This window comes from Scatophagus argus, chromosome 17 (assembly GCF_020382885.2).
Source record: "Scatophagus argus isolate fScaArg1 chromosome 17, fScaArg1.pri, whole genome shotgun sequence".
NCBI classification, from domain to species: domain Eukaryota; kingdom Metazoa; phylum Chordata; class Actinopteri; family Scatophagidae; genus Scatophagus; species Scatophagus argus.
The window spans coordinates 10,424,361-10,437,663 of NC_058509.1; the positions used below are offsets into that span (position 1 = coordinate 10,424,361).

Sequence of the window (13,303 nt, forward strand, 5' to 3'; positions counted from 1 at the left end):
TCAGCAAAATACAAGAGAAGCTAAGCTGAAACAGTTTCTGTAATATGATGTAATTTAATTTGTTTTGCTTCTGGAACTACCAAGGGTGGAATAAACTTTTTAATCACTCCAGTAAAAGTATAAATACAACATTATTAGTAGTAATGGCACATGTAAAACCAAAGAAAAGCGTGTGAAATGTACTTAAGCGCAGTGTTATATCATGAATTTGTTCCCTGTTTGAACCTTGTTTGTATCTTTGTCCAGAGTTTGTGTCCCACATTATTACACATCATCGAACATCATAACATTCACATCACAGCCAACAAGCAAACAGAACCATACAGGCGTTTTTTGCATTTTATTGATAAATTATTATTTTTTAAAAAGACCCACAAGCCATTCCAGCTCTCACTACAGTTTCCCAAGTACTGAATCTGCACTATGTACAAAGTTGTTGTTTTTTTTTTTTTAAACATTTTCTGCTTCGTCATCATCATCGTCATCATCATCAACATCACATTCAAAACAAGGTTAGAAGTTTTAACTTTGCCCACTGATCAAGGTCAAGAGACAGGATGCTGAGTTAGCCTATAGCAATGCTAGCTAGCACAGAGTTCACTGGAGGTCAGAGAGTGGAGGGGGGAGGAGGAGGAGGAGGAAGGTTTACATTCTAATTCACAGGCAGAAGGAGCAAAGACAGGACCATGACACGCTTCAGCTACCTCTCGGAAACAGAATGAACACCACCTCAGTGACAGCAGATAAACAAGCCGACATGCAAACAGAAGTCATCGCGTTTTCATTTTCCACCAGTGAGAAGGCAACAAAACTGCAGCGAAGAAACACAGGGAGGTACACAGGAAAGGTTCAAAATAACTCAAAAAAAGTTATTGCTGTAGTGAATTAAAAGCTGCATGGCAAACAAAAGTTCCTGTTTATCTTCTTGACTAATACTGGGTAGCAAAGTTGGCACACATGGGTATTTAAGGAGGATTTTCTTTTCTTTTTTTAATTGATCACTGTGAGAGTTAAAAATCATATAGCAATACTATGTCAGTGTACACAGGCAAGGTAAATGTTTACAATACAGTATGGATATGCAGCTTTCGGTAGCTGGAGTTTAACTAGCAGCAAAACAACACGTACAATTGCATATAATCGTAGTGCAATGGGCAAACTGTTCTTAGGAGGTTGTCTCATTTTGGTCTGGTCAGAAACAAAAGAAATCAAGTGGGTATCAGTCAGGCTGCTGAAAAAAAAAACTGGTCCAGAAAGACCAAATCCAACCAGTTTGCTTCACTATCATTTTCAAATCAGCTAATTTTGGCATCCATGAAGAAAAATTTAATCTAAATTCTTGATTCTGTATTTTGGAGGATTTCTGGCAAAACCTGGGCAGGATTTGAGTCCTTGTGAACAAGTAGGAGCACTGATGGGCATGGATTAGGTTTGTTCAGCGAGTCAAAACTCTCCAAAACATTTCAGACACAAAGACAAGATAAATCTCCAACATACCATACACCTCTTCAAACACACAGTACATCTCTTCAACACAATCCTGTCCAGACTCTGCAGACGTCTCACTCCACTGAACGTGACCGGTTTGAAATCTGAACAAGATGGAAAAAAAAAAACTAAAAGTGTGGTTTGCTTTTTCAGCCGTGTCATGCCGAGCCTGCTCTAGGCGAAGCTGTTCTCCGGGTAGCTGACTTTTATAGCACCCCAGTAGCAGGCTCGTATCAGACAGATGAGGCCCAGCAGGTAGGCGAACGCCCAAGATACGTAAGTCGCATTGTAACGACTGGCAAACCCCCGAGTCCCAACCTGATGATGCAGAGGAGGGGAAAAGAAGTGAAAAGTTAACATCAATGTTAAAGATTTTCATCAGTGTACTATATTTCACTACATTTTGTTCATGTGCAAACTGCTGTGGTAAGGACTCTCATAATCCATCTGGAAGGCTGCAAAAAAAATTAAGAAAACAACCTACAATCTTAATAACTTTGAAACAAAAATATCAAGGACTGCAGTCCCATTAAATCAATCACCTCACAGAGTCACAAGCATGCCAGCAGACTCTTGTTTCAAATATGTCCTTTTTTTAAGTTATTTCTCTTTTGTCACTTCTGTTTCGTCCCTCATGTGTTTGTTACTAACCTCCCTGTTTCATAGTTCCTGCACTGAAATTGTTTTGCAACTTTTCTTTTAAAAGCATTACACAAATACATTGTCACTTCGTACTAATTGTCTGAAAAAAATACAAAGAACACAAACAAACCAAAGACGGTTCTTACTGTTAATCCAACTCCAATGAAAATGCAGATCATTCCTATAGTGATATAAGCACAACAGCGCCTCCTGGGGAGCGCACTGCCAACAGAGGATCTGCGGAAAGAGATTGAGAAGAGAAGCAAAACAAGGCTTAATTAAAATCTGCTGTATAAGAAACAAATATTATCTTTGAAAATAAGTTTTTATGACACAGTTGAAATGTTTTACGTGATAAAGTGTCTTATACTTTCTTTGTCCCACCCTTTCTTCCCAGTGATTTCACTCTGTAGCAGCACAATAATCCTGTGAACCAAAAATTGTTCTCTTCCTGTTTTTAAGATGAAAGTGCAGGAGGCCAGTCACATGTGCAGCAGCTACCAGCAACTTCAGTCTCCACACACGCACAAGTCAACTGTCTCTAAGCACCAGACTGGCAAAAGTTTTTTTTTTTTTTTTGGTTACTTCACTATTACTTTACTTTTCTCCCCCACTCTGCTCTCACATGGCTCTCATGTGACGGGACTCAAGCATTCTTCAGGAATCACTGGTATTCACATGGCTTAGGAGAGCCTGATCACCGGATTTCTAACCTTCTACTCCTTTCACCTACGTTTGACTCACCGTTTACATGCGTACTACCTGAACATCTCGTTCATTTGACAAGCAGAAGATTTAAGCTCTCAGAGGTGCACTGAGCCTCACTTGCAAAACAAGAATAATTAGTCGGACAGACAAGGCAACTTTACTACACTTAACAAGTGGAACTGGGAGATTTTTACTATGCTGAAAGGTATCAGTTCCTCCTAAGCATGAAGGTGAAATCATCACATGACTCTACCGCTGTTACTTTTTCAGTAAATAAAGATTGAAGAAAGAGATGGAAGACTGTATATTATGGCTGCAGAATCTCTCAGCATCACTGCCTGCTGTAGATACTGTCTCCACATCACCACCTTCAGACATACAGAACCTTTCTCCCAACCCTGTGACTCTCTCACCCCATTACTTGTATTCAGGCCAGGCTCTAATTCCTGTCACACGTCTAGATTAGCCTCCGTTACCGCCCCTCCCCTCTTATTCCAAGAACTACAAAGTCCAGACCTGTAAAGCTTGGCGTCTCACTGCAACAAATTTGTCCATAAACCTCTCCAGCAACCCAAGTCAAAGAGCTGATAGTGTTTACAACTATGACAAGCTGTATCCAACCAAACCACAAGCCTTCAGAGGGGCAGAAGTGGAAAGCCGACAGTTTTTTTCTACATGAAGTCAGTGGTTTATAACATGCTGCTTCCTTTAATGTACAGCATGTCTTGGTGGTAAATTAATGTTCCAGTAAGATTAAGTCAATGGCCTTAAAGCTCAACTGCAACAACAGCTCCAGTCGCATCACATGAGTGCTTTTCTAGTTTATGAGTTGAACCCAGCCAGCATCCCCAGGCCAAGACTGCAGCATATTCAGGCCTTTAAAAAAACACACATCAGTGATTTTGTATGTTTAGGCCCATATTCTGTAAATCATTTGAGTCTTTCATCACTTTCACTGCGTTTGAGAAAATAGGATTATTTTGGCAGGCACTGGGGTGGTTTTATTTCTGTACAACATGAAAATGAAGATGCAGACTCTTGGCACTCCCTGGCATCATGTCTGCATTAATATTTGTTTAATGTTAACTTAGAACTGAGGAAATTTTGCAAACAATCTTAGACTGTAAAAACAGATGACAATAATGTCACTTTGACAAAAATTAGCACAGATTCTGCGTTACTTGGGATGATTTTACACTTACACAAAGAGACTGCTAAATGGTATTCATGTACAAACTGAATGAAAACAAATAACTGCCTAAAACAGGAAGGGAAATTCATCCAGGAAGTGAAAACAGTCAGCTAAGATGTAAAGTATACACAAGTTGGAGCTACCAATTAAATCCTAAAGTAACACACAATAAACTGCACATTAGATTTAAATTTCACTGCAGTCAATGAAAATATGAACCGTGACTGAGCACCAGCTGTGACATTAGTGCATTTCTCTGTGACCTCTGTGCACTGATTATTAAATGGAACTCACATTTTTTTGCAGTGGGGACACTTGGCTAGTGTGTTAAACCGAAGCTCCATCCACTGTGGGGAAACAGAAGAAGAAGAAGAAGGAGCGCTGTTAACACATTGCACCATCACACTTCAATGTTACTGTAATTTTACTACAATCAACACAAAACCTACAAGAAATGACTTTACATGATCAGCCTACAACTTGGAAATTTATTTAGATTTTCTTTATTTGAGGAAATTATCAAAAGGTTGGCTACATAAGCATCTAAAATTATTCTGAGAATGTATTCGTTAGGGTTGTGACGGGAAAAAAAAAAAAAAGCAGGGTTACGAGATCCCATCACAGATCAGCATAATTTAGGTCCTATTGACACAGGTTTAATATGTGACTTTTAACATCTGACTTCACAGGAGTAATGAAAAGTTCAACAGAAGCTGTTTCCAAAGCAGATCAAGGCAAAATATCAAGATGCAAGCCAATTGTCTACACTTAGAAATCAGCCTTTGACAGGATCTTTCTTCAGAGCCAGATGTGCACAAAGTCATATTGTCACCGGTGTAAATAAGGCCACAGATTGAGCTGGAGCAGGTTAGGCTGTTGTTAATATGTCCACCAGTATGACCAGCTTTCTCAACCTGTTGTTGTGCTGGAGGAGAGCCGTCGCTGGGGATGCCAGACATTGGCTGGGATGACCTGGCGTCTTCACTGCCCTACAGACGCCGCAAGCAACAATGTGCACACATTAAGAGGACAATACCGCTGATTTCGACGTGCGAATCATACTGACTACACATTGGTTAATTTTATTAATACGTAACACAATAAATAGAAGCATGATGTTGCAAGTCAAAACTACTGACAGCATCCCTGACACAGTGCGGAGGAGTGATGGAAATAATCTACAAAAGAGCCAAAACCACAACGCAATCAAGCAGGATTTTTCATGAGCCGCGAAAGGAAAGAAAACACACAGCAAATGCATTCCAGCTTCTTGAAAAACATCATGTATTCTGTAGCTGGACAGAGTTTTTCATTTGAACAAAAATAAAAAGATCATCGGGAGAAAAATATGTCACTGACATGAAGATTATCCTGATATACAGCATGACAAGCAATACCACTCGACCACACAGCTGAGCTGTAACTCAGCAAATCTCCTGCTTCCGTCACCGAACAATGAAGAACAAACTGAGGTTTGGCTCTCAAGATTATTAATATGCAAGTACCAACAACAGCACAGTAACAAAATTCTGCATGAACAGTTCTGGTTAGGTTGGGTGTCTTGGAGGGTTTACGTACTAGGAAGGTGTTGCCACAGTGACCGCAGACCACCCTCATTCCCTCAGGTTGGATGGGCAGTGCAGGCTGAGCCGGTTGCTCCTCTGGGATCACCATCACAGGGCTCAGGTTGATTATGCGTCTGCTGTTGAAGGAACAAAGACAAGGACAATGTTATGATTACAAGGTATCCAAGGCGGGATTATTAAAGTTTCTGGTGGCATAAAACTCTAAAAAGGCCCTGATTTGTTTGACAAAACTTGACTTTCTATGTGCAAACATTTTGTCTGATTGGAAAACTAAGTAAGAAAGAGGGAAATAAGAGAGTAAAACAGACTGAGCTTGACCTACCAGTTTGGTCGAGGACATCCTATCCTCCTGGACGTGTCTTTACAGATGAGCAGGCAGTTACAGGGACACCTCACGTATTTCTTCCCTGTTGGGGGATTCTTGATGGGCTGGAAGGCAACATATCAAATTGAGCTCAGTTTGAAACAGAAGACAAAAACAAAGATATGAAAGAGGAGGAGAGCACCACATTTAAAATACTGTGGAGGTAGCACAGACCTAACAAGGTGGAAAGCTTCAAATGTCCATATTATGTCGCTGTTATGTGTCATCTGAGAGACTTTCATAAAGAGAAATGTTTAATTTAGGTAGACATGGATTTTTACCTGGGGAACCTGCACTGAACTAAGTGTAATAGAATATCATCAAAGCACCGCAAATATCAGCCGGCAGGAATGGCATTTCCCACCTGAGTGTTTGTGATGACTGCTATTCACCCACCGTCAAAGCTTTCAGCTACTCAGGCTGACATAAAGACATCACATTCAATTCATCTGCAGCTCTTCACCGCGTTGCACTGACTGACAGATGGGACAGATGTTTACATCAGCATCTCGTAAGGCCCTAAAGCTGGACGCATAGTCAAGAACTCGGCATCCAAAGCAAATGGCTTCTCTCTCGATTACTGACAAATGACACACCGTTATGTCACACAAAAATGACGCCACACAGCAATACAGAAGTGGGCACAGAGCTGCAGCTGGAAGACAGCAGCAATGAGCCGCTCAAATCAAACAGAACACTAAATGTCTCTCTCTGCGACGTCAACAACCAGCAATCATTTATAAAGCTGCCGCCAGCCTCAGCGATGGCGTCCACTTACTGTGGCTTCGTTGCAGACTGTGCACTTGACCACGTGCTGATGCAGCTTTCCATCCAGGTTGATGAGCGACTGGCATACACGGCAGTTGATGACAGGCACACCGCCGGCGTCGGGGCTGGCGATGGCTGTGTAAGGAGGAGGTAGTTCGGCTTTGAGAAGAGGAGGGCAAAGCACACAACACACAGCCAGCTGTTAATCGCATGCATCTATTAAACTTCAAGAACAAACCTGGATCTTTGTGAGTGAAGTGAGAGAAGAAGAATAACTTCACACAGGAACTAAATTCAGTTCACTAAATTGAGTGTGTCTGCCAAATCTCTACTCCATGTAAGGAAAGGCTGATTTTCAAATCACTGTACTCTGTACAGTTCAACATCTTTAACCTTCAGGAACACGTGTGAACAGATTGGTAAAATACCTGGAAGTAGAAACAAATAAACGTTTGCTTAACAGGGTTCAATTGTAATGTTTCCTGGTGTCTGTATATCTGCAGAGAATGCTGGTTGGTTTGGCTGGCAGGGGTTTTTGGTATGATCCATGTCTTTTCTTCACAAAACATTGATCACACAGTCACAAAAGAATAAATCAGGGTCAAAACTAATTCCAGCTTAGGATAGTGTGACTTCATCTGCTGATAAAAAGCCAAAAGATGAAAACTCAGGAAGATAAGGAGCATTTGAGGGTTTCTTTTGGGTCTTTAAACTTGTGTAAAAATATTTGAAATAGAGCTTCCTAAACATTAATCAATTAGCCGACTGACAAAAAATTATTTCTATTAAAACTAAACTAAACTATTTTGATAACTAATTAATCATTTGAGTGATTCAAATAATTGCTTGGTTCTCGCTGACCATTTCTAAATGAAACAGCTCATCAATTAATCTAAAAAACAATCAGCATACTATTGGATAATAAAAATAATCATGAAAACAAATATCTGACCCACCCTAGAACAACTTACAGAAGGAAGCTGTTGACTAATATATTTCTAACCACAGAAATCATTTTCAACACACAAACGTTAATCCCTTGGTACCTACGACATCCTCGTGCACAGCAGGCCCTATAGGCTGCCTGAAAACACTCCTGCACATACAGAATGCAGACCCATGACAGCCCGAGTACGGCGCAACATGTGACCCTCCTCTCTCTGTCAGGGGCCGAGCACCATGACGCTTAAGAATGAAACAATAGGCCCTTTTAGGCACCAAAGAGGTGCCGTAAAAGCCACTCACTACCACGCTGTAGACAAAGCTAACATGTAAGATACGAGCCAGACTTCTGATTGGCATTTTGAGGACATATCAGTATGCTGTAATGAAACATGTGAGTAATGTGTAATGCAATTTATTCAGAAAGATACAGATAGAATATCAAGCCCTCTGTAACGTTACAAATGTACCACTTAGCCATAAAATGAACACATGGGTTTTTGATGGGCAGCTTAATTAAAATGTCTACATTAATGAGGCTAATAAGCACCTGACCAAACTATTCTGATTGACAAAGAACAAAGAATAGCCAGGCCACTTATTAGTGTTTTACAGTCCACAAACAAGTGTAATTAACATGATCAAAGACTTATTGGTTTTCTCTTAATGTCTGAAAGAACTACTGTGAAATAACTGCAGTTCAAGTGAACTCTGGACTGCTTAATCCCACATTAACCCAGTGTAATTAGTCTACATTCCATGTGTTTTTCAGGGATTTAATACACTTAATCCATAGGTTTGCACTGGCCACTACTACATTTACTACTACTGTAGTACCTTACAATCTCTGTGACATTATGGCAATGAGCTCACATCTCAATTAAATCATTTAACGTTTAGCACTGAAAGAATTTGCACTTGTAAGGAGTTTCCGAAAAAAATATAGTAAAAATATAAGAGAGTACAACAATAACCGGGTAACAAAGCTTTTCTCTATAAAAAATACCATCAAATATAATACTTTTATTCATGAAATTGAGAAGCAAAGAAATATAAAATGTGTGCATGTGTGCAATTGGACAAATTTGAATCTGCAACAATTTTTATGACATTTCAGACAAAACTGTTCAATAATTCACTAATTGTAGCTCGTCAGGTATGAAGGGCTGCAGCAGCTGCTGCTTTTTTGACCATCACAGGGATCTCTGGGTTTGGGCTGTTCATTTTTCAAAGATATCAACCCAGACTTAGGGGAATGGCAACAGGCCTTTTCCAGTATTTTCTAACACCTTAGAGACAACACAATTGATTGATTAAATGATAAAATGTTGATCAGCAGGTTAATCCATAATAGAATTAGTAATTTGTTGTAACCGTAGACAAATGACCAACACATCACTACAGTATGTCACACTCACTTGTGATACATTATGAGGTCTTCGTTAAGCCTGACCCTCAGTCTGATCTGACAAATTTCCTTCCTGTCTCACCCTGAACGACACAATGGGATGAGTGAACGGGTAAACGAGCTTGGCTCCGAGATTCAGAGACGCTCAACCAGTTGACACCACAGGGACAGATGGGAAGCAGGAAAACGTGGCTCAAAATACAACCGAAGCATGCCAAAGACTGGACACTCCTACTGCGAGCAGGTCGCACATGGTGGCGCCTATCACTCACAGTACTTAGTAGAGTTCATACAAAATGTAACGCTGAGTAGTATCTCTTCTTCAACCATAAATACTGATATAGAAGTATAAAATGAAAAAAATCAAACACAGTCAGCACTTCCCTCTGTTCGGTCCCAGCAGAGGCCTGTTTCTACTTGCTCCCCTCTCTGCTGTGCCCACTGACGCTGACCTAATGCACTACATCTGAAACTGCATATGGCAGCTATATGTTTACAATGTCACTGCCCTCTGAGCCAGACGTAAGACGAGAAGATGCTCTGCTACAACCAGGAGCAGCACAACATACAGTCGCCTTTACCAGCACCACCAACACCACATCCTGCCTAGCTGGTGCCAACCCCAAGCTGGATGACGGTGGTCTTGTGGTTTGTGGTGAAGAATGATGACCTGCTGCTCAGGGATGTTTGCCGTTTCCTATGGGGCATGAAATAAAAATCTCTTGAAAGTTAAAAGGATAAGGTTATTCTACATGTTTCCTACTGTCAACAAATCCCATGAAAAGATCAAAACCAACAATGAATTAGTATGTCTCAGTACTTTCGGCCCATAAGTGCCAATTAAATCCATGAATCATTATAAACCGGCCACAAAATTAAAGTTTCATTTTTAAAAAAAGACTTCCTAAAACAGCTGGGCACTGTCATTTCAAGGAACTGTTACTCAAGTAGGAGTGTTAGTTGGGGACTAATTCCAGTTGAGGATTAATACACATTTGGTGCTCCGGGCTTGAGGTGAACTATACGGCTTTAAAATAAAATCGCAATAATGGTTGTTATGATAAGATGAATTATGATTTTGTAGATGGATGATGATTTATTATGACAAGAAAAATGAGCCTGTTTAATCAATGGCTAAGCACCGTGAGGCAAACATGTGATCATGAGCATCTGATGGTCATCACCCTTGTCATAAGGTCAGTTCAGTTTCTAGATGGAGGTGTACAAAATGTCATTTTGCAACATTTGTCTACATCAGGCTATGTTGACTGTAATGAATTAACATGTCGCCCACTGCGCAAGCGTGGCTTGTTATTACCCGATGCGTGCAGGCTGCCCAATCTGTTCTAATCCCAATCCCGATTCTAACCATAACCACAGATCAACCTGACCCGTCCACACATGCACAGAATGGATCAGGTTTCCAGTACGGATCTGGCAGCGAAGTGGCTCACTGGTGTGTTTTTAATAGTTTTTGGATAACAGTGGAGCTCTGTGGCAGAGGAAGAGGTATGAGCCATATCAGACTTTAGCATCACAGATAATAGTTACTAATGGAATCTTTTTATTGTCGGTTTTGGTCTTTTTTTGTTGAACTGGTCAACAAAATAAAGAATCTAAGAATGTGACCAGACTTGTCCTTCATAGTCACCCTGTATAAATAGCATTTTTCTCCGATCTCCCCCTTTGAATTTTTCTCTGAACTCCCTGATATTTTGTTACTGTATCTAGATTGAGCATTATCTTGAAAAAAAGGGTATTTTAAAAGTTTTGTTTTCGGCGTCAGTAAAGCACCGTCTCTGAACGGAATTAAAACTGAAGAACTGCTTCATCAGTGTGAAGACTAAAACGCCGTCAAGAGGCTTTTGCTGCAGTCCATTTCTTCTGCAATTCAAGCGTAAAAATATCAAGCAAGCGACAACAAAACTCAAGCGCGGTGAGCTAAATGATCATTCAGAAGCAGCCAAGGTCATTGGTCTCCGCCCATCACTGCCGACACACTCTAAACACTGAGGAAAACCCAGCAAAGAGTGAATCTCTACCTGTTACTACTGAATTGTGGAGAAGTCTGTCCAATAGGTAGATGAGTCATAATTCTTCAGTGTCAGAATGTGGAAAATATAAAAACAAAAAGGTCAACACAGCAGAGGTTGCTGTCACTTTCACAAATAACATATTTTACTCAGCTCTAATCAGAGATAATTATTAGTCAAAGCATCAATGCTGTCTCTCAGTTTTCTCTGATCTTATCTGACTCGGTCTATCTTACAGATTGGCTGATTGGGGACTGTATCCCTACAAGCCCAGAGAAACCAGTATTAGCCACAATCCAGACTGCACAAACTAGGCCGTGAAATATACTGACATTCATTTAAGCTTTACAGGTTTACAGGTTATTACAGTCCAGAGTTTAAGTCTTTATGAATAATCCGGTGTGGAAATATGAATTCTGCAAGATTAGACTGCTTCAGAACAACAACATGTTTATTTTTCTTCCTCTCGATATGAGCCATTTGTCCTGAAATGCTCCGAAAAGAGCATTACATGGTCAATGACTCCATTCATTTGCAGCAGAACAACCAGCGTTGTGCCGAGGCAAAGAATTGTTACAACAAAAAGGTACAGAGGAGACTTTGGGCACAGTGTCTGAAGGCAAACTTATATCAGATTTTAGTAATCAATTGTGTTGCTGAAATAGGGCATACAGCAAAACATAATCCCATGATATGAGACTCTGATCTGGATGGGTTTTTTGTTGTTGTTGTTTTTGAGTGAACCTTTCCTCCTGCAGAAAGAAACTGTGTGTGTGATCATGTATGTCTCCAGCTTCCAAACAGAATCTGATCTTCTGCTACAGAAATTTAGAATTGGATCAGGCTCAATTCAGTGCAAAGGCCAGTCATGACAGCAGCTCCTAGATGGAGTAGACTGGGGATTTATGAGCTGTGATTGCCTGTGTCATTCAGTCCCTGCATGTATTATGGTGCTGTAACCAACATTCAGCCGTTTACTAAGCAAAATATGTACACCGTGACAGCTCTCTGTCTCTAAATGCACATGTTTGATGTTGGTGCTGAAGCTGCAGCGCATGAATGAACAGACTGAAGCTGTTTTTGCAAAATCAAGGCCAAATATTTGTTGTTTACAATCCCGTTTTCATGTACAGGAGCTTGATGTAACCTGACATTGATTTGGGCTTCATCCACTAAAGGACACATCTGGGCATCCTGTCGATTAGCAGCTGGGACAAAAGGCTACCGGGCTACCTTCATCTGCAGTGGGTCATTCCCCCCTCGTCAATAAACAATATTAAAGCCCACATCCAATAAGCTTCTCACAGTGCCACATCACGACTTGTGTTGTTTTTGGTTTTCCCTTTTGGTGAAGACCCAAAACACTACAGGCCCCAGCTGAGTCGTGATGTAAGCATTTCTGCAGTAAAAACAAGAGCTTGCTGTTATCGTAGGCCCCTCTTTTCTAACCCACTGCTCCAGTTCTCACAGTGGAAGCTCCACCTTTCCCTCCGATCCACTGCCCTTGCCTTGCCGTGTCTTGCTGCAGTTTTATTTACGCCCAAACTCGATACGCCCAAAAATGATTCAGCATGCAGGCGGCTCGCAGGCTCTACGTCTCGTGTGTTTACCTCGGGGACTTGAATCCTGCAGGTATGGGGGAGCGGTGGGGGTCACGTTCTCGGAGTTGGGGCCCGACAGCAGCGGAGATCGCTCGTCCATGCCGTCGGAGGCCATGTCGTCGTTACACTGAGATAGTACGGGCAGAGGCGGCGGGGAGGCTCCTGGCTGCACCGAGTCTTCCCTCAGCACAGAGGAGCAGCCGGCGGCTGATCGTTGGTGCCGAGTTCCTCCGGTCCAGCGAGCACCGGTGACGGCAGCCTAGAGGAGGGAGGAGCTCCGCGATGATCACCGCCCCTCACTGACACGACCCGGGGCATGAGAAGTGCGCTGAATCCGGGTATAAGGAGCTGAACACTACACGCACTGGATACTGTGATGGAATGGCGTGTTTTTAAAAAAAAAAGAAAAAAAAAGTGTCCAGAAGTTAAGTTAATTTTTTTGCAGTGCGCATTGTTATTTGAATTTTAAGCCACATTTTCACGAATAACAAAATGTTCTGCTTCAATACCACACAAACAGGTGGATGTTTGTGTTTTTTTAATGACGGAGGATAAATCACTAAAGCAGAGG

General features: G+C 41.3%; 1 protein-coding gene across 3 annotated transcripts; it reads right to left on the reverse strand.

Annotated features, from left to right (window-relative positions):
- Positions 1 to 323: 323 nt before the first annotated feature.
- Positions 324 to 13,073, reverse strand: pip4p2 (phosphatidylinositol-4,5-bisphosphate 4-phosphatase 2). Of its 3 annotated transcripts, none has more exons than XM_046417533.1 (8): positions 12,742 to 13,073; positions 6,759 to 6,883; positions 5,939 to 6,045; positions 5,609 to 5,732; positions 4,945 to 5,019; positions 4,325 to 4,377; positions 2,277 to 2,367; positions 324 to 1,806 (listed from the first exon to the last, which is right to left on the reverse strand). In XM_046417533.1, the coding sequence occupies exons 1-8, from the start codon at positions 12,845 to 12,847 to the stop codon at positions 1,663 to 1,665; spliced, it is 825 nt and encodes a 274-aa protein (XP_046273489.1). In that variant the 5' UTR covers positions 12,848 to 13,073; the 3' UTR covers positions 324 to 1,662. The 3 variants fall into 3 exon arrangements, with proteins under 3 accessions (XP_046273489.1, XP_046273488.1, XP_046273491.1); XM_046417532.1 differs by having other exon boundaries at positions 6,759 to 6,907; positions 12,742 to 13,067; XM_046417535.1 differs by lacking the exon at positions 4,945 to 5,019 and having other exon boundaries at positions 6,759 to 6,907; positions 12,742 to 13,060.
- Between the last annotated feature and the right edge of the window lie 230 nt (positions 13,074 to 13,303).

What these genes read in the sequence shown, in the direction of transcription:
- pip4p2 (XM_046417532.1), bottom strand. Translation starts at nt 12,847, where the DNA reads ATGGCCTCCGACGGCATGGACGAGCGATCTCCGCTGCTGTCGGGCCCC. An exon ending in CAGTCTGCAACGAAGCCACA is followed by an intron (nt 6,046 to 6,758) that starts GTAAGTGGACGC and finishes GTTGCCTTCCAG; the next exon opens with CCCATCAAGAATCCCCCAAC. An exon ending in ACTGTGGCAACACCTTCCTA is followed by an intron (nt 5,020 to 5,608) that starts GTACGTAAACCC and finishes CGGCGTCTGTAG; the next exon opens with GGCAGTGAAGACGCCAGGTC.